The 18814-nt window shown below is 42.3% G+C and overlaps 1 protein-coding gene across 2 annotated transcripts in view; it reads right to left on the bottom strand.

The window, feature by feature from the left end:
• CIST1 (colon, intestine and stomach enriched 1) overlaps positions 1-17732 on the bottom strand; it is a 97742-nt gene extending 80010 nt beyond the window's left edge. Inside the window, exon 1 of one of the 2 annotated variants that reach the window (XM_077476330.1) lies at positions 17567-17732. In XM_077476330.1, coding sequence (XP_077332456.1) covers positions 17567-17633 — 67 coding nt within the window. In that variant the 5' untranslated portion in view covers positions 17634-17732. The remainder of the gene's footprint in view (positions 1-17566) is intronic. The other variant, XM_077476329.1, reaches the window with a different exon arrangement.
• Positions 17733-18814: the final 1082 nt, after the last annotated feature.

Raw genomic sequence — 18814 nt, 5'->3', positions numbered from 1 at the left:
ATGTATTCTAAAGGAGTGAAGTTCAAAACATAAATGGGTAACAGTCACAAAATCCTGAGTGAACATCCAAAATGTGACAGAGGTAACATAGAAGATCCGCCACTAAAAGCACCAGTCACTTACCAGAAAGGATAGACTCATACAGGTGTACACCTCATGGGCCAAACAGGCTTTAAAGGATGACCAGGGAATTCAGGCTCACTATGTGGAAAACGGTCTTCAGGCAAACTCTCCAAAACGATATATAAGGCAGATAAAACAAATGGGCAATAAGCCCAACCATAAAGGGAAAAGAGAGGGAGAACAGGGCACATAGCGTAATTCCGCAAGGAATATTTATTGTTGTAAACATAAGAATTGCAGCTACATTTTCCAGAGTAAAAACAAGAGCTTCAAATTAGACAGTAACCAGGGGATCAGCGTAACAACCCGATGCGTTTTGCCTAAATAGGCATCATCTGGGGTGCTGTTCCATGGTCTTTACCGCCTTTATATAGATATATAAGCCCCCCCATAATGAACAGCAGCTCTGACACCAATTGCTGACATTTCTGAGGTCACTTCCTGTTTTGGGCAAGATGGCACCGCCGCTTGTGTTTCAAGCCTCATTCTGAGCCAGGGTGCCTTTGGATTTCTTCAGGGGTGTCTTAGAAAAATGCCTAAAAGTTGCCCAAAAATTGTATACAAGTCAGCGGTGGATCAAGCCTACCTTTTAGTTTTCAGAGGGATGCAGCACTATTGAAATTTCTAAAATATTGGGGTGTAATCACAGAACCATCAAATGTTGTGTTGCAAATAGTCAACAGGGTCACAAGAGGAGGAAAAAAGACGCAAATTAACTGCTAAACATTTGTGAAAAATCAAATGTGAAGCTACCAGGAACCCATTACCCTCCAGTGCTGTCATATTTCAGAGCTGCAACCTACCTGGAGTACTCAGAAGTACAAGGTGTTCAGTACTTAGAGACATGGCCAAGGTAAGGTAGGCTGAAACCCGACCACCACTGAACAAGACACATAAGTTGAAATGTCAAGACTCTGAAGACAGATTTTTCAAAGGCCTGTGGCTGGATCAGCAACCTACACAGAGCTCTACGTCGACTCAGATGCCAAGAAGGTGGAGGTGGGGTATACGTAAGAGCTAGTATTATTAAAGGCAAGCTAGTTGGACCTTTTTGGGTTGAAGACTCAAAATCAACTCAATCAATCCCAAACCTACTGCCAGTTTTTAGAAGACACTTTCTTCAAGCAGTGGTACAGGAAAAAGCCTGCATATTTCAAGAAGATCAAAATATTTATTCAGCACAATGCTCCATCACATGCGCTGAAGTACTCCACTGCGGGGCTAGCCAGTAAAGGCCCAAAAGATGACAGAATAATGACATCGCCCCCTTCCTCACCTGACTTAAACCCTATTGAGAACTTGTGGGCCATTCTTAAATGGGAAATTTACAGTGAAGGAAAAGAGTACACCTGCGTTTGGGAGGCTGTGGTTGCTGCTGCACAAAAAGTTGGTCATCAACAGATCAAGAAACTGACAGACTCCATGAATGGAAGGCTTATGACTGGTATGGAAAAGAAGGGTGGCTAAACTGGACGTCACCGGAGGCCCGCCCCTTATGACATAACCGCCCATCATGCCGCGGGCAGCGACATCATAAGGGTCGGGCCTCCGGTGACCCCGCCCCATGGCAATATACATAGTGGCACACTGCGCACTCAGTATTAGAGCGGGAGAGAGCATTGAGTCAACATCAGAAGAAGAACAAAGGGAGAAGACAGCGGAGAAGACCACGGAGAAGACTCAGCAAAAGAGTTAGCAAAAGAGCGTGAAGATAGCGGAGAAGACCTGGAAGAAGACAGCCAACAGAGGGAGAAGAACTGGAGAGGGCTAGAAGACATCAGCGGAGGAGGCAGAAGAGCCGGAAAGGGGAGAAAAATTTGGAAGAGACCCCGGTGCTGCCTAATAAATTTCTTTAAAAACATGTATACTGTGTTTTATTTTTAACACTTTTTAGTTGAATGGGTAGGGGTACAATGTACCCCATACTCATTCACATAGGGTGGGGGGCCAGAATCTGGGAGCCCCCAAAAGCACCCACCCCCCATGTTAAGAACACGCAGTCTGGTACGGTTCGGGGGGGGGGGGGCGCTCACTTGTCCCCACCCTCTTTCCTGTATGCTTGGCTAAGGGTCTGGTATGGATCTTAGGGAGGACCTCAAGCCATTTTTTTGGAGTGGAGGTTTTCCTTAAAATCCATACCAGACCAATTTTTAAAATTTGGCGTGGAGTTTCCCTTCAAGATCATCAGAGTACAAGTCACATGACAAATTCGGGTTCCGTTAATACGGCGATCAGACTTTGATCCGACTTTAGTGATATTCAGTGGGCTGAAGTAGGATCAAAGTCAGACCAAAGTAGTGCAGCAACTATTTTGAAGTTGACATGACTTGAAGTGGTACTAATATAAATAGTTGACATTGGAAATCATGGTGAATGACTTGTCATTCTATGCTTTGCAGTCCCAAATCATGGGACAAGTCATACAAGTGTGAAAGGGGCCTAAAATGAATTTATGTCATGCTGGGATTGTTTTGATTGGTCAAAAGACAAGTCGTACTATCTCAAAGTCGGAGCAAAATCTTATCTTGTTCATTCAAATCGAATGGAAGTAGGACCGATGTTGCAGGATGACAGTCATACAACAGTCATGTCGTACCAGTATGAACCCAGCCTGACACTGGGTTCACGCTGGTCATTTTTACAGGCTTTCTAAACGTTTGTACAGGCACTTTTCTAGAGTGTTTTATGGCATTTTTGCTTTTCTTTCTTTTTTAAATTTAATTTTGGCCAATGGAAAGCTGTTTACTAGGGGGGGAAACATGTTTTTTCATGTTTTTTACTCATATTTCAGTAATTCCTATTGTAGTCATCTATTGGTGCAAAAAGCTCAACAGAAGCTTGTCACTCAACTATTTTAGAGCTACAAGCTTCAAGTGACACAGTGCACAGGTCAATGTGGCAATTGAAAAGCACAGGATTTTGAAAGTTAAGCATATTGGAACTTTAAACTATAAAAAAAAAAATGCTTAGGTGTGAATGGGATCTTATTGGTGGTTACAGCTGACATTCAGATAGGTAACAAGTGAAATATTGAGACCACAAGCAAGTCTGTAGTCTGTAAATGAGCTGTAATTCATGCTTTGCTAAGCCACACAATGACAGAAGTCAAGCTGTAGATAAACAAACAGAAGGATCCAGAACACAGATTGAGGACACGCTTTATGCTTACAAGCTCGTTGAGTACAAAAACAAACTTACAACATAAAATCTCTACCACACGTAAAACAATCCTTCTCACGCCTGATCCCTGAACCTTGTTACCCAGTGGTGGCCCATCGAATGAGCCCTAAACCTAAAACAGGGCTGCAAAACCCAATATAGACTGTTACAAATAACAAACTAGTACAACTATTCACAAATGACTGCTTGAGTATGTAAAAGTATAAATGTATAAAGAGAACGCAGGATACTGTATATAATGTTAACAATTGTTTTCTTTGTGATGCATCTTATTTTTCAAATTATCATCCATTTCATGTAGAGGATATATTGACCAGAGGATATCTACAGTACCCATTGTTCTCTATGAGGTGGCGGAAGTCAGCGAACATGTGTCCACTCACACCCGCCAGCATTCGATCTGATAAAATCCTCTAAAACAAATGGGGATACTTTCACCATCAGTCCGGCAGATCGGATCAGATGACAATCGGATGGAAAACGACATGCAGTCTATTTCCATCCGACCTCCCCATAGAGAGCAGCGGGCTGTGTCCAATCTGTATAGTGGAACGGACGTGGACTTGTCATCTGCTCAGAGGGGATCAGCGGAAAAAAGATCCCCCTCTGAGCAGGTGAACCGCTTGAATGGATTTTGTCTCGTGTGAAAGAGGCCTAACAAGTAAGCTTACATTAGAGCATTTTATTTCATAGTTTAATATTTTGCTAGTTAACAATGTCTCCAAAATATGGAGACTGTCATGGAACAAGATTAAGAAGTAGGGGAAATTGAGGTTCTTTCTCAGGCAAATATCCAAGTGGCACAGAGTTGTACTTATCTTCTTTTATAATCTAGAGACCACGGGTATGCAACTCTAGAGTAGTGCAGTGACGTGTGGTGCCATTCAGTGTGGTGCAGAGAAATGCGGACATGCACTGTACTGGGAACAAAGAAAACAATTGTGTCCAACAGAGACCTGCGTTTATCCTTTTCAGAAAAATGCAGGTCACCACACAATCTCTTTCATGAGTTCTGTTATGTCCTCAGCTGTCCTGCCCCTCAATTTCTTCATCCTGTATCTGCTGGTTCTGGAGTGTCCATATCAGGCACTGGCACACTGCTGACAGGACACTCACTCTTTCTCCATGGCTGCACTGTGGAGAACACAAAGTGGATTCTTTCAGTAATACTGGCAGATGTCAGAACAGCTTGTGAAGCCCTCCTGAGTCCGGTGCATTGTGTGAGCGGAGTAGGAGAGAACTTGGGAGGGCTGCTGCAGCTGTTCTGATTGTTGGAAGAATCCACTCTGTGCACAGCATCCACACTAGCCTTGGGGGCACCACTGAAATCTGGAAGAAGCCCCCCCCCCCCTGGATCTGAGCTCGGCGAAGCTGTCAGAATTATGTAATGTATATTAAATACTCAACCTAGGTGCCTTTGGATTTCTTCAGGGGTGCCTTAAAAAAATGCCTAAAATTTGCCCAAAAATTCAGTGGGTGGATCAAGTCTATCTTTTAGTTCAACAAAGCTACAGCTTTTCAATGTGCACCAACCTTCCAGCCAGTGGCATCCTAATAACCAATGGCATCATCGGTTAATAAGGAGGATGCCGGGCACCTGCACAGCATCCTTGTTTGCCCCTCTCCATCAGCACTGGGGTCATAATAGCTGAATGAGGGAGAGAAACATTGCAATAATTAGTAGTCAGTACCAGTATAGTTGCTATGTAAGAATAAATTACCTCTTAGGTTGGATGTCCTCAATGTATGGATGTTGCTGCATTATAAAAAACTATTTGTTTTGTTTTTTACATTTCAGAATGGGGTGCCTCAAGAGCAGAATGTTAAAGGGTGCCTTGACAAAGAAAAAAAAAACTAAATTGGGAAACACTGCTGTAGTGTATGTTACATACCCCTGACTGCCATTCTCTGTAAGCTTGGCTCTGTTATTTCAAAGCCATTGTTTCTAAATTTTAGAGACTCTTTAATTACTGGCATACCACTAGATTAGCACAAAGTCAATGTGGTGCCTATATTTAGAAGAAATTAAAGTCTTTACCTACACTGTGTGCACAATTATTAGGCAAGTGAGTATTTTGACTAAATCTTATTTTTCATGAATATTGTCCAACTCCAAGCTGTATATACTTGAATGCTTATTGGATTTAAGCATAACAGGTGATGCGTATTTGTGTAATGAGGGAGGGTGTTGCCTAAGGAGGTCAAGGTGTGCATAATTATTAGGTAGCGTCTTTTCCTCAGGCAAAATGGGCCAAAAAAGAGATGTAATTGACTCGTCAAAAATTTTAAAAATCTTTCAGAGGGATGCAGCACTATTGAAATTTCTAAAATATGGGGTGTAATCAAAGAACCATCAAATGCTGTGTTGCTAAAAGTCAACAGGGTCACAACAAACGTGTTGAGGAAAAAAAAAGACGCAAATTAACTGCTAAACATTTGAGAAAAATCAAACGTGAACCTACCAGGAACCCATTACCCTCCAGTGCTGTCATATTTCAGAGCTGCAACCTACCTGGAGTGCTCAGAAGTACAAGGTGTTCAGTACTCAGAGACATGGCCAAGGTAAGGAAGGCTGAAACCAGACCACCACTGAACAAGACACATAAGTTGAAATGTCAAGACTCTGAAGACAGATTTTTCAAAGGTTTTATGGACTGATGAGGTGAAAGTAACTCTTGACGGACCAAATGGATGAGCCCAGAGCTGGTACAAGGCATGGGTGGAAGGGGCAGATGCCCTGGGTGATGGAATTTGCTGAAGGGAGGGGGGTGCAGATGAAGTGCTGGCAGTGTGCTTCATCATAGTAGTACATACACACTAGCCGGTGCTGCTAAGAGGTGTACTGTAGTCTACTCCTGTAACGATGTGCCGAGTACACTGCTGCACCCGGCACAAGCCTAGCAGACCACACCAGCCCCTTCCCTGTCAGTGCTTTACTCCCCTTATGAAGGCGATTCGCAGTCACGTCCCTCACGGCTGGAGGCAGGATGGGAGGAGATAGAGAGCTGCTGCAGAAGCTGCAACCTAGAGAAGCCAGTCCACCAAGGAGGACCCAACAAAGTGTGTATGTCACACAACAAGACAAGACACAAAGGTAAACAGTTAAGCACTAAACAGATAATGACAAATGTCATGCCATCTGCAGATATTAAAATGAACTGTCTGGATCCAATGCTACCAATGTTTTAATTTCTGTAAAATGCAGCATGGGGGGGGGGGGGGGGGGGTTAATGTACTGCCACTGGTCACGGATGCATCAGTGACCAATAGCAATACATTAACAAACCCCCCCCCCCCACCCCATGCTGAATATTTCAGAAATTAAAACTAGCATTGGTAATTAACCTCCCCTCCGTCTTCTCCCCTCCCCCAATCGGATCCAGACAGTTAATTTATTATTCTGCGGCAGATTAATAAATGAACGGTCTGGATCCGATTGGGGGAGGGGAGGAGGCTGGGGGAAGGTTAATTACCAAAAGCTAGTTTTAATTTCTGTAATATGCAGCATGGGGGGGTTAATGTATTGCCATTGATCACTGATGCATTTGTGACCAGTCACAGTTAATTAAACCCTTTGTGCATTCGTGGCACCAAGCTCTACATTAAAAACCATAAGTTTTTACGTTTTTTCTGCTGTACAGTGCATGTACAGTTTCATTTCTGGGGCATGCCGGAAATGTAACACTCCCATTGGTTGTGCTCTCAATCAAACTGTTAAACCATCCAATGGCTGGTGTCATGACTGATCACATGTGCAGCATCATGGTAGTTTTATATTAAACAGAGGCAAAGATGGCAGCTTCCTTGGCTGAAAACGATAGGGGGGTTTACTTACACTTTAATTATTGTTTTTTGTGTATGCTGTTTGTGTGGAACAGAATCTTGAATCAGGTTTATTGAGTAAACCAAGCTATCCAGGCTTGGAAATTTGTGCTGAGATTGAAAGCTTTACATTTTTCATTGAGTCTATACGGTCAAATTAAAAATCTGCAACACCTCTTAATCTGTGTCAGATAATACACGACTATTCTCCTACTGCTTGTTATCCGAATATTGAAACAGCATTGAACTTTTTTTTGACTCTTCCTGTTACTGTTGCGTCTTGTGAAAGGAGCTTCAGCAAGCTGAAACTCACAAAAAATGATTTACGATCAACTATGAGTTAAGACAGGCTTTCAAACCTCAGTATACTTTCTATTGAGTATCCAACTGCAAAAAAGATTCATTTTGATAGTGTCAGATGATTTTGCTTCTATGAAAGCAAGAAAGGTGTCTTTGTGAATATGCCATAATACTAACTTTTCCATAGGAGTATATTTGACATTTTTGCAACTGTTTTCAGTAAGTTTATGGAAATTTTCATTTATTCCCTTGATTTCTATTTTGCACCTTTTTTAAATGAATATTTTGTACTAAGGGGTTCTTTTTGGCTGAAGGCCCTGTATGTTGTTTAAAGTATGTCTGTTTGTTTTTGTTTTTTTGCAGTTTTCATATTTATATATGTAGCGGCCATAACTCTTTGCAGGGCGGCCTTAACTTTTGGGCTTACCGGTTACCTACGCTTGGCTTGTCCTTCACGTCTAGGGGTTCCCAGGGTCGGTACCCAACAACTTTGGACGCTGACACCAATAAAGTCCTTCTGAAAGGTTTTTATTTTCAGGGGTAACATCCAACAATACAGACTCGTATGGGAACAGAGGGCAAGGGTGAAGAAACTCAGGCACCTTGAACTGCAAATATCACAAAGTCTCTAGTACCACCCAGAGAGTAGCCACTCGCAGCTGGGTACTTCAAGGCTGAACAAATCTCTAGCCAGAGATTATGGCAATCAGCGCTTTAACTCAGAACTTGTGAAATCTCTGACCTTGAACAAGTTGTAACTGAAAGTGAACAGGAACCTTTTTCCTCAGTACCTGGAACGTTCTCTGTCTCCTTGACAGTACTGGAAAAAGCGTGGATTCATTAATGTCCTTCACAACTCAGTAACCAGGCACTTCTCAGGGTGCCAGCTTGTTGGCCCTCCTCTGATGAGTCCTCCCCGGTCGCTTACACGAGCTGTGGTGCCCCTCCAAGCCGAGAGCACACCCGGACGCCTTCTGAGACTCGGGAACAGATGGATCCCTACCCTAGACCAGGCGGGTCTATTGGGGTTAGCCAACCGAAGCATGTTGCGGAGCTACGAACGCTCCCGTGACCGGGACCCCTCGCGTGGCTACTACGGTCCAGAATCAGGAACAGACCGCTAGGGCCTCACGCACAAACCACACGTAACACGTGATCTCAACATCTTAAGGTCCCCTCCCCAGACTCCTCAGCGGGGCCTAGATGGGCCTGTGGCTGGATCAGTAACCTACACAGAGCTCTACTTCGAATCAGAAGCCAGCAAGTTGGAGGTGAGGTACTCGTGTGGGCTGGTATTATTAAAGGTCAGGGCCGGTGCTACCACTAGGCAAACTAGACAGCCACCTAGGGCGCAGTGCTGCCTAGGGGCGCCTGGCCGCTGATTTCCCTCCGCATCTGCATGGTCTGCAGGCTGCAGCATGTAACTAACTCAGTCTCAGGCAGCTGCTCCATCTGGCCGGTAGTGTAATTAAAAAAGCAGCGCAGCACTGGAGCCAGTGCTAGAGGAAGCCGAGTCTATGCTACCTGTATAGCGCCGCCTCCTGTCACATGGGCAGGATAAAGTGGGTGGAGTCAGGGGTGAGGCCAATGGGGGCCGCAAAATGAGGTTTCGCCTAGGGCATCAAAAATCCTTGCACCAGCCCTGTTAAAGGTGAGCTAGTTTAAACATTTTCGGGTTGAAGATGGACTCAAAATCAACTCAATCAATCCCAAACCTTCTACCAGTTTTTAGAAGACCTTTTCTTCAAGCAGTGGTACAGGAAAAGTCTGCATCTTTCAAGAAGACCAAGATATTTATTCAGGACAATGCTCAAACACATGCACTGAAGTACTCCACTCCGTGGCTAGCCAGTAAAGGCCTGAAAGATAAAAGAATAATGACATGGCCCTTTTCCTTACCTCACTTAAACCCTATTGAGAACTTGACGGTCCTTCTTAAACGGGAAATGTACAGTGAAGGAAAAGAATACACCTCCCTGAACAGTGTTTAGGAGGCTGTGGTTGTTGCTGCACAAAAAGTTGGTCATCAACAGATCAAGAAACTGACAGACTCTGTAAATGGAAGGCTTATAACTGCTATTGAAAAGAAGGGTGGCTACATTGGTCACTGATTATTTTGCTATTTATTTTTTTGAAACGTCAGAAATGTTTATTTTTAAATTTTGAGTTGTTTTTCATTTAGTTGCATAATAATTGTGCAAACTAAGGCTTCTTTTACACTGTAAGTACAGGCCGTTAGTGGTAAAGCACTGCTCCTTTTGGCAGCACTTTACCGCTGTTTAAGCAACGATTTTGCGCCACTTTTCGACCCCTAGCAGTGCGCTTATATCCCCAAAGAAGGGATTAATATCTCCCGTGTTGTGGGGCTTCCAAATCACTTTTTTGAGGTGCTTCGGAAGCGCTGCCCATTCATTGCAATGGGCAGGGGCATTTTGGGAAAGCTGTATACAGCGTCCCAAACTGCCCCAAAGATAATGCTTTCAGGATTTTTTCTAAAGTATCGCAAGTGCACAGCCTGGCTGTGAAAGCACCCATTGCAATGAAAGGGAGGCAGTTTTCAGGCGCTTTACAGGTGCTATTTCTAGCACTAAAACGCCTGAAAACTTCCTAGGGGAAAGGAGTCTAATAGTTTCCCAATAATTGTGTACACGTAGATATTCTCCTAAGAAAGCCAAAACCTCACTTTTTCTTTCTTAAATATTTAGGTTTGAGGTTTATTAACATTTTAGATTGACAGAGAGCACTGTAGTTGTTCAATAATAAAATGAATCCTCAAAAACAACAACTTGCCTAATAACTGTGCATAGTGTAGTAACCATAGACTTTAGAGAGCATTATGTGTAATTCAATTAAGAACCCCCATTACATGGTATACTCTTTTTTTGTTGCATGATCCTGCAGCCCTCAGATTGGTCTTAGGCCCCTTTCACATTTGTGCGACTTCAAAGTTGTGTGATTTTGCTGCGATTTCACGGCCACGATTATGACAAGACAGTTGTACGACTGTGGATCCAAATTTGCCCTGCGACCTGAAGTCCAACTTCAATGAACAGGGACCCGACTTTGATCCCCAAAAGTACCAGGCACTGTCTGGTATGAAGCATTAGGGGGAACTCCACGCACACACAATATAAAAAAAAAAAAAAAATGGCTTAGGTTCTCCCTCCAAGGACATACCAGGTCCTTCGGTCTGGCATGGATTTTAAGGGGAACCCCACACCTCCCAGATTCCAGCTCCCCACCCTATGTGAACAAGCAATTTATCTATACCCCTGATGAAGAGAATTTATCTAAGATCTCGAAATGCGTTGGGTTGTTGCCTTCTGTCCACTGTAGGGTGTTGTTATACAGTTGGATTGAGGAAGTATACAGTGTAACAGGATATATATTTTGTATTCTTGTCATCTTGTGTTTGTAAATACATGAAATGTGTACTGTATCTAATGTTAGCAATTTTTAACTATTATTATTAAATTACGAATTATTATTTATTTTTTGATGCAATTTTTTCTGTATGGCCACCTGCCCATGTTAAAGTCCTCTCCCTAGAGGAGCAAATGTTTTTTCATATTATGTGAACGAGTATTGGGTACGTTGTACCTCTACCCATTCACCTAAAAAAAGTGTCAAAAATAAAACACATTACACAGGTTTTTAAAGCTTGTCCCCACCCCCTTTCCTGATCTGCCAGGCTGTATGCTCGGCTAAGGGTCTGGTATGGATCTTGGGGAGGACCCCAAGCCATTTTTTTGAAGTGGGGGGTTTTCCTTAAAATCCATACCAGACCAAAGGGCCTGGTATACTCTTGGAGAGGGAACCCATGCCATTTTTTTTTTTTATTTAGCGTGGAGTTTCCCTTCAAGATAATCAGAGCACAAGCCGCGTGCCAAAGACGGGTTCCGTTAATACGGCGATCCGACTTTGATCCGACTTCAGTTATATTCAATGGGCTGAAGTAGGATCAAAGTCAGATCAAAGTAGTGCAGGGACTACTTTAAAGTTGGCAGGACTTGAAGTTGTACTAATATTAATGGTTGTCATTAGAAATCATAGGGAATGACGTGTCATGCTACTTTGCATTCCCAAATCGTGGGACAAGTCATACAAGTGTGAAAGGGGCCTAAAAGGAATTTATGTCACACTGGGATTGTTTTGATTAGTCAAAAGACAAGTCGTACTATCTCAAAGTCAGAGCAAAATCTTATCTTGTTCATTCAAATTGGATGGAAGTAGGACCGATGTAGGACCAATGTTGCAGGGTAGGACGTTGCAAAGTAGGATGACAGTCATACAACAGTCGTGTCGTACCAGTGTGAACCCAGCCTGAAGCCTTTTCTAAACTTTTATACAGGCGTTTTTTGAGAGTTTTTGCCGGCATTTTTTGCTTTCCTTTATTTTTTTTATTAATTTTGCCCAATGGAAAGCTGTTTACTAGGGGGGAAAACACATGTTTTTTTCATGTTTTTTACTCAGGCTTTCCTATTGTAGTGATCTATTGGGTCAAAAGGCTCAACAGAAGCTTGTCACTCAACTATTTTACAGCTCCAAGCTTCAAGCAACACAATGCACAGGTCAGTGTGGCAATTGAAAAGCACAGGATTTTGAAAGTTAAGCATATTGGAACTTTAAACTATAAAAAAAACGCTTAGGTGTGAATAGGATTTTATTGGTGGTTACATGCAGATAGGTAACTGAAGTGAAATATTGAGACCCCAAGCAAGTCTGTAGTCTGTAAATGAGCTGTAATTCATGCTATGCTGAGCCACACAATGAAAGAAGTCAAGCTGTAGATAAACAAACAGCAGGATCCAGAACACAGATTGAGGACACGCTTTATGCTTACAAGCTCTTTAAGTACAAAAACAAACTTACAACATGAAATCTGTACCACACGTAAAACAATCCTTCTCACGCCTGATCCCTGAACCTTGTTACCCAGTGGTGGCCCATAGAATGAGCCCTAAACCTAAAACAGTGCTGCAAAACCCAATATAGACTGTTACAAATAACAAACTAGTACAACTATTCACAAATGACTGCTTGAGTATGTAAAAGTATAAATGTATAAAGAGAATGCAGGATACTGTATATAATGTTAACAATTTTGTTCTTTGTGATACATCCTATTTTTCAAATTATGATCCATTTCATGTAGAGGATATATTGATATTGATATATTGACTAGAGGATACCTACACTAGTATTTAATGGTATTATGCCACGTACACACAACCAGACTTTTGGAGGGACTAGGTCCGACGGTCTTTCCGACGGACTTTCGACGGAGTTCCGACGGACTTTTCGAATGAACGGACTTGGCCACACACAATCACACCAAAGTCCGACGGATTCTAACGTGATGACGTACAACTGGACTAGAATAAGGAAATTCATAGCCAGTAACCAATAGCTGCCCTAGCATCGTTTTTTGTCCGTCGGACTAGCATACACACGAACGGATTTCTAGGTCCGGCGGAGTTCCGGTGAAAAAATGTAAAACATGTTCTATTTCTAAAGTCCGCCGGATTTTTGCCAAGCAAAGGTCCGATGGAGCCCACACAAGATTGAATTGTCCGACGGACTCGTTCTGTCGGACCTTTGCTGTCAAAAAGTCTGGTCGTGTGTACGCGGCATTAGACAAACAGATGTAGGCTGCAAAATATCTTCTCAATAATTTCAACCCCATTCTCAAATATGTGTGGTTATAACCTCCTGGTTATAGGTGGTACAGAAGTTGTCCCTCAACATTCACATGAACTACATCAACACGCACAACATGTAAAACAGCTATATTTCTAGATTACTGGGAATATGTTTTAAAATTGGAACTATCAAAACATTTAAAAAATGTCCGAATGTCAATGTCATGTCTGGAATGTATTTAGTTCATTTGAACTGAAAGTTCAATGGTTTAATATTTCAAAGCTTTGATGGCTTGGTAGTGCTTTAAAATGTTCTTGGCTGTATAGGAAAGAGTTTAATAAAACAAACAACATTTGCATGTTTTATCTGTATGAAATCATGATTATATCAGGTTCCAACCCTGACTCACCCAGTATGTAGTTACTCCCGTACAGCTAGTTTTAGGTAATATTATTAGCACTAGAAGCTGTAACAACTTTATACTACTGTACATGCAGCACACAATGCTACACTACCTTCTGCTTAAAAGGTACCTCCACTTTTATGGGAAAAAATAGCAAATAAAAAAAAAATAATAATATAGCATATACAGTTGTGACACAAGTCATATTGTAATTGAATGTTATTAAAAAAGTACCTCTCCTTTTCAAACTGCAGCTCTATAATTTTCTGTAAAATGCAATATAATAAGGCTACCTGGAGGTGTTCTGTACACAGAATTTATACAGAACGCCCCCCAGAAACATAATTTCCTGCTTGTGTGATTGGCTCACCAAAAAATGTCATTTTTGGTGAGATAGTCCCAATAGGAAATCGCGTCTAAAGGCATGCACACCCTGCAATTTTTCTCATTAGAGCCCTGCAGGTGCAGCAGCTGATAAGGAGGTAGGAATCTGGAGCAAAGTTTGTTAAAACCCCTGCAAAGTACACAGGTCAACCAGAGGGGAATTTTTTTTTCTCAACAAAAGTGGAGTTACTCTTTAAACAGGTCATCAGGTGCCAGTATAGTTGTTCTGCATGGTGCAAATTAGATGGTTAAATAAGGGGTTGTCACTTTCATTTGTGTGATTAATATGAGGCCCATCTAGTGTTTTGCACACATTCTACTTTCATGCAAGTAAGGATTGTGCATTCTTTAACCACTTGCTGACCTGGCAAGGCTGGGCAAAACTACATTATGTAACGTCGCTTTTCCCTGTGGCCACTAGGGGCACGCGCGCGCCCGCTGCACTCCCTCGGAGCCGATGCAAGTCATCGCGTTTTTTTCAAAATTGTCGCACATTTTTTTTTAATAGCACAAAAAATAAAAAATGCAGAGATGATCAAATACCACCAAAAGAAAGCTCTATTTTTGGGGGAAAAAAAGACATCAATTTTGTTTGGGTGCAGTGCTGCATGACTGCGCACTTAAAGCACTTGCAGTTAAAGCGACGCAGTGCCGAATCGCAAAAAATGGCCATTCAGCAGCCAAATCTTCCAGGGCTGAAGCGGTTAAGTACACAGCAGTTGATTTATTAAAAGTAAGGGAGGTTGCACTTTGCAAACACATTTTCTCCAGAGCTCCAGTCAAAGAAAAAAAAAGAGCATTTTTGCCTGCACATGGCTGGAAATTGGAAGCCAGCAGAAGTTCACCTCATCCACTAAGCTTTGGGGCAAATTCCCTTGCAAAGTACAATTTCCCTTGCAAAGAGAACAGCCTATTTACCTTTAGTAAATAAACCCCTAAGGGACTGTTCGCCCAACTTTGTCCGTCAAACAGTTTCGGCAAACAGTCCGCTCAAAATTAGCATGGACGGACATGGCCACACACGACGAACGAACAGTTTGCTGAAACCGTGCGCGATGACGTGAACGGCACGTACGACGGGACGAAAAATACGACGTCCTATACACTGCATTATAACTTTCGGCGTGTAAATCCTTTCTGAGCATGCGCGGAACTTAGTTTGACGAACAAGCCTACACACGAGGGGACTGTTCGCTGAAACAAAGTTTCAGCGGACAGTTTTTCGGAATTTCCAAAAAACCTTGTTCAGCGGACTGTTCGCTGAAACTGTCCGCTGAAAGCCCACACACGAGCGGACTGTTTGCCGAAACACTGTTCAGCGGACAAAGTTGGGCGAACAGTCCCCGCGTGTGTACGCGGCCTAAGAGTCAATTGGGTTTGTTTACTAAAGCTGGAGAGTGCAAAATCAGGCTCACGTCTGCATAGAAACCAATCGGCTTCTAACCTCAGCTTGTTCAGCCAGGGCTGGTGCTAGACTGTTTTGCACCCTAGGCAAGACCAGCTACTTGCACCCCCCAGCCCCCTCCCGTCAGTAATGTTATATCTGTCAAGAAATATAGGAGAGTAAATAAACACCCTGAATGAACACAAGGCTGTAACAGGCTTACCAGTCCAACTGCACCATCCAGGGAAAGAAACAAAAGGTAGTGCCACCACAAGACCAAATGACCTACCAAACCACCCTATATACTCCCCATGGGAGAGAACTCACCACCCACACCAGTATCGCATCTGGTGCGCAGTGCTCACCCGGATCAAGTCTCACAGCAGAACCTGTGATGGACTCACCTGGGACAGAGGCTTTTGGAGGGGACTGAATGCTGGCCTCTTTCATACTGATTATGGGTCCTGTATTTTGGGGGAACAGTGCTCTTTGTGAGCTGTATGCCTGGGGACCCTTGAGGTGGTGTTGCTTTGGATTTAGGTCCATGTCCCCCCAAGACAAACAGATTCTGGGAACCCTGTATATGCCATATTAGAAATTGTGACTGATTCATACTGTTGGGACACATACTGTTAGAAGAAGCTGATGTCATCAACTCCAGCCACCCGTCTGTCTGTTGCCTTATATAATTTAAATAAGTCTAGTATGGCTTCTAATGCCGTGTACACAAGAGGGGAATGTCCGCCAGAAAAAGTCAGATGGGAGCTTTTCATCGTATATTCCGATCATGTGTATGCCCCATCGGACTTTTTATGTTGAAAATTCTGACGGACCTAGAAAGAGAACATGTTCTAAATTTTTCCGAGATGCCAGCACGGCGGCCTTGTGTAGTGTGTTGGCGTGCAGGGAAAGAGCAAGATAGGTAGGGACAGTGTGTTTTTGCTTGGGAACCTAGCACTGTTACAGTGGGTGTTGTGTGCCTCCTGCACAGTATACACCTGAAGCTACCCCTTATTGCTGGTGTTGTTCTGTTTCTGTAACACAGGCATCTGCAGCAGTTAGAGTGAGTGTTGTGTGCCTCCTGCACAGTATACACCTGAAGATACCCCTTATTGTTGGTGTTGTTCTGTTGCATATCTTGCATTAGCCTTTAAAATTAGCACTTTTGATTTTGAACGTTCGAGTTCCATAGACTTTAATAGGGTTCTAAAGTTCATGGACATACTTTTCAGTAAGCCAACATTTCTGTATTAAAAATCCTTTTTTTTTATTGGACTTATGTAATATTCTATTTTTCTGAGATGCTAAATTTTGGATTTTCACTAGCTGTAAGCCATAATCATCAAAATAAAAGAAAGAAATGCTTAAAATATATCACTTGGTGTGTAATAAATCAATATAATATATGAGTTTCACTTTTTGAATTTAATTACTGAAATAAATTAACCTCTTGATTATATTCTAATTTTATGAGATGCACCTGTACAAGAATATAGAAAATGGTACTGACATAAACACTCGGGTTGAACTGGATGTATGGTTGTCTTTATAAAACCTTATGACCTACGTATGTAACTACTATGTATGTAATTCTTTTGGTGTTGCTTGTGCTCCTGGCTAAAATATTAGGGTAGTGTGGACCCATTCAAAGATCATGAGTTGAGGTATTGGCCAAACACCCCACATGATAACTTTACGGTTAGCTAATTGATAACAAATGTCAAGACATTGAAAAACAGAGCAGGAAACAATGCATAATCGATTGCTTGTACTTGTACTCGTGAAGGTCCATGCACGCTGGGTTAAAAAAAATGCCAGTTCCGATGGCAGGAAAAAAACTTGAATATCGACCATTTTTGTACAGGAATTTAGTAGGTCTTAGAAGCTTTTAGAGGAGCCTAGGAGCATTCAGTGTTATTTTCTGCTAGAAAACTGCTCTCAAAAACGCAAACCAGAAGGGTTTTTTTCTGCTTCTAAACGCTGAGCTTAAAATATGCCTTTAATTGTCCTAATGTACACATAGGATAACATTGAGCTGCTTCTACAGGCAAAACACAAAACTCCTGTAGAAGCAACATTTTTTTTTTTTATAGACCTACTTTATTCTACATTCTGTTTTTAGTAGAGATATACATCTATGCTACATTCTTTCCAAGCCCAGGTACAGCTAGGCAAGAGTTTTTTTTTCTAGCAAATGTCATCTAATAGTGTACAAATAACTCTGTGAATCCATATTCTGCAAAGTACTACATATTCTATATACGTAATGCAATCTGTATCACAGATTGTACCACACACACACACACACGCACACACACACTTGTTACCTCGAACAAATGGGACACTCAGCAGAACTAGAAGTAATAAGGAGTAGAGATAGTGGGGTTCCGCCATGGTAGAAAGGTTTAGTCCGACACCTGCTTGACAAATACCTTCTCACCACGTCTGTGTATCCTAGTGGCAAGGATATGAACAGGTGTAATCTGAGAATAGGTAAAACCTACTCTTAACTCTTTGTAAAGTACACAATAGTTGCATCATGCGAGGGAAAAAAAAAAAAAAAGAATAGAAATGTCCATGTAAATATGAAGACAGCTGTTTTTTTTTTTTTTTTTTACTGTAGGAATTCATTTTCATTAGTTTAACTTTTTATTGACTCAACAAATCAACAAAATTCTAAAAAAAAAATCTCTCGGATTTTGCTTTATGTGTATCTTTAGCAGATATACAGTGCCTTGCGAAAGTATTCGGCCCCCTTAAACTTTTAAACCTTTTGCTACATTTCAGGCTTCAAACATAAAGATATAAAATTTTTATTTTTTGTGAAGAATCACCAACAAGTGGGACACAATTGTGAAGTGGAACGAAATCTTTCGGATCTTTGAAACTTTTTTAAAGTGGTGTTGCCACCAAAAAAATAAAACTACTTAAAATTCTTAAAAAAAAAAAAAAATAAATAATTGGCAAAAAAAAATTTTTTTACTCACCTCTAAATACCGGTTGCTAGGGGGTCCCTCGTAGTCTGCCTTCTTCATTGCCCGGGCTGGTGACATCACTTCCCCTCGCGCCGCACATTCACCTGGGACCTGTCATGTGTCCCAGGTGACTGTACGGCGTATCACGGCGCCCTGCGCCGCTCGCGCATGCGCAGTGGGTGCCCGGCTGTGAAGCCACAGCCGGGTGCCCACAGTATGCATGACGGCGTGAGCGGAGCGGGGAGCGAGGGGGGGGCTTCGTTCCCCCGCATCGCTGGACCCTGGGGCAGGTAAGTGTCCGATTATTAAAAGCCAGCAGCTGCAGTATTTGTAGCTGCTGACTTTTAATTTTTTTTTTTAGGGGGTACCCCACTTTAACTAATAAAAAAATGAAAAGTGGGGCGTGCAAAATTATTCGGCCCCCTTGCGTTAATACTTTGTAGAGCCACCTTTTGCTGCGATTACAGCTGCAAGTCGCTTGGGGTATGTCTCTATCAGTTTTACACATCGAGAGACTGAATTCTTGCCCATTCTTCCTTGCAAAACAGCTCGAGCTCAGTGAGGTTGGATGGAGAGCGTTTGTGAACAGCAGTTTTCAGC

The sequence above is a fragment of the Lithobates pipiens genome, unplaced genomic scaffold, assembly GCF_037356315.1.
Source record: "Lithobates pipiens isolate NorthernLeopardFrog02 unplaced genomic scaffold, aLitPip1_a1.2 Scaffold_13, whole genome shotgun sequence".
Classification (NCBI taxonomy): Eukaryota; Metazoa; Chordata; class Amphibia; order Anura; family Ranidae; genus Lithobates; species Lithobates pipiens.
Note: the sequence above shows the minus strand (reverse complement) of the source record. Positions and strands in the feature narration are given on the sequence as shown.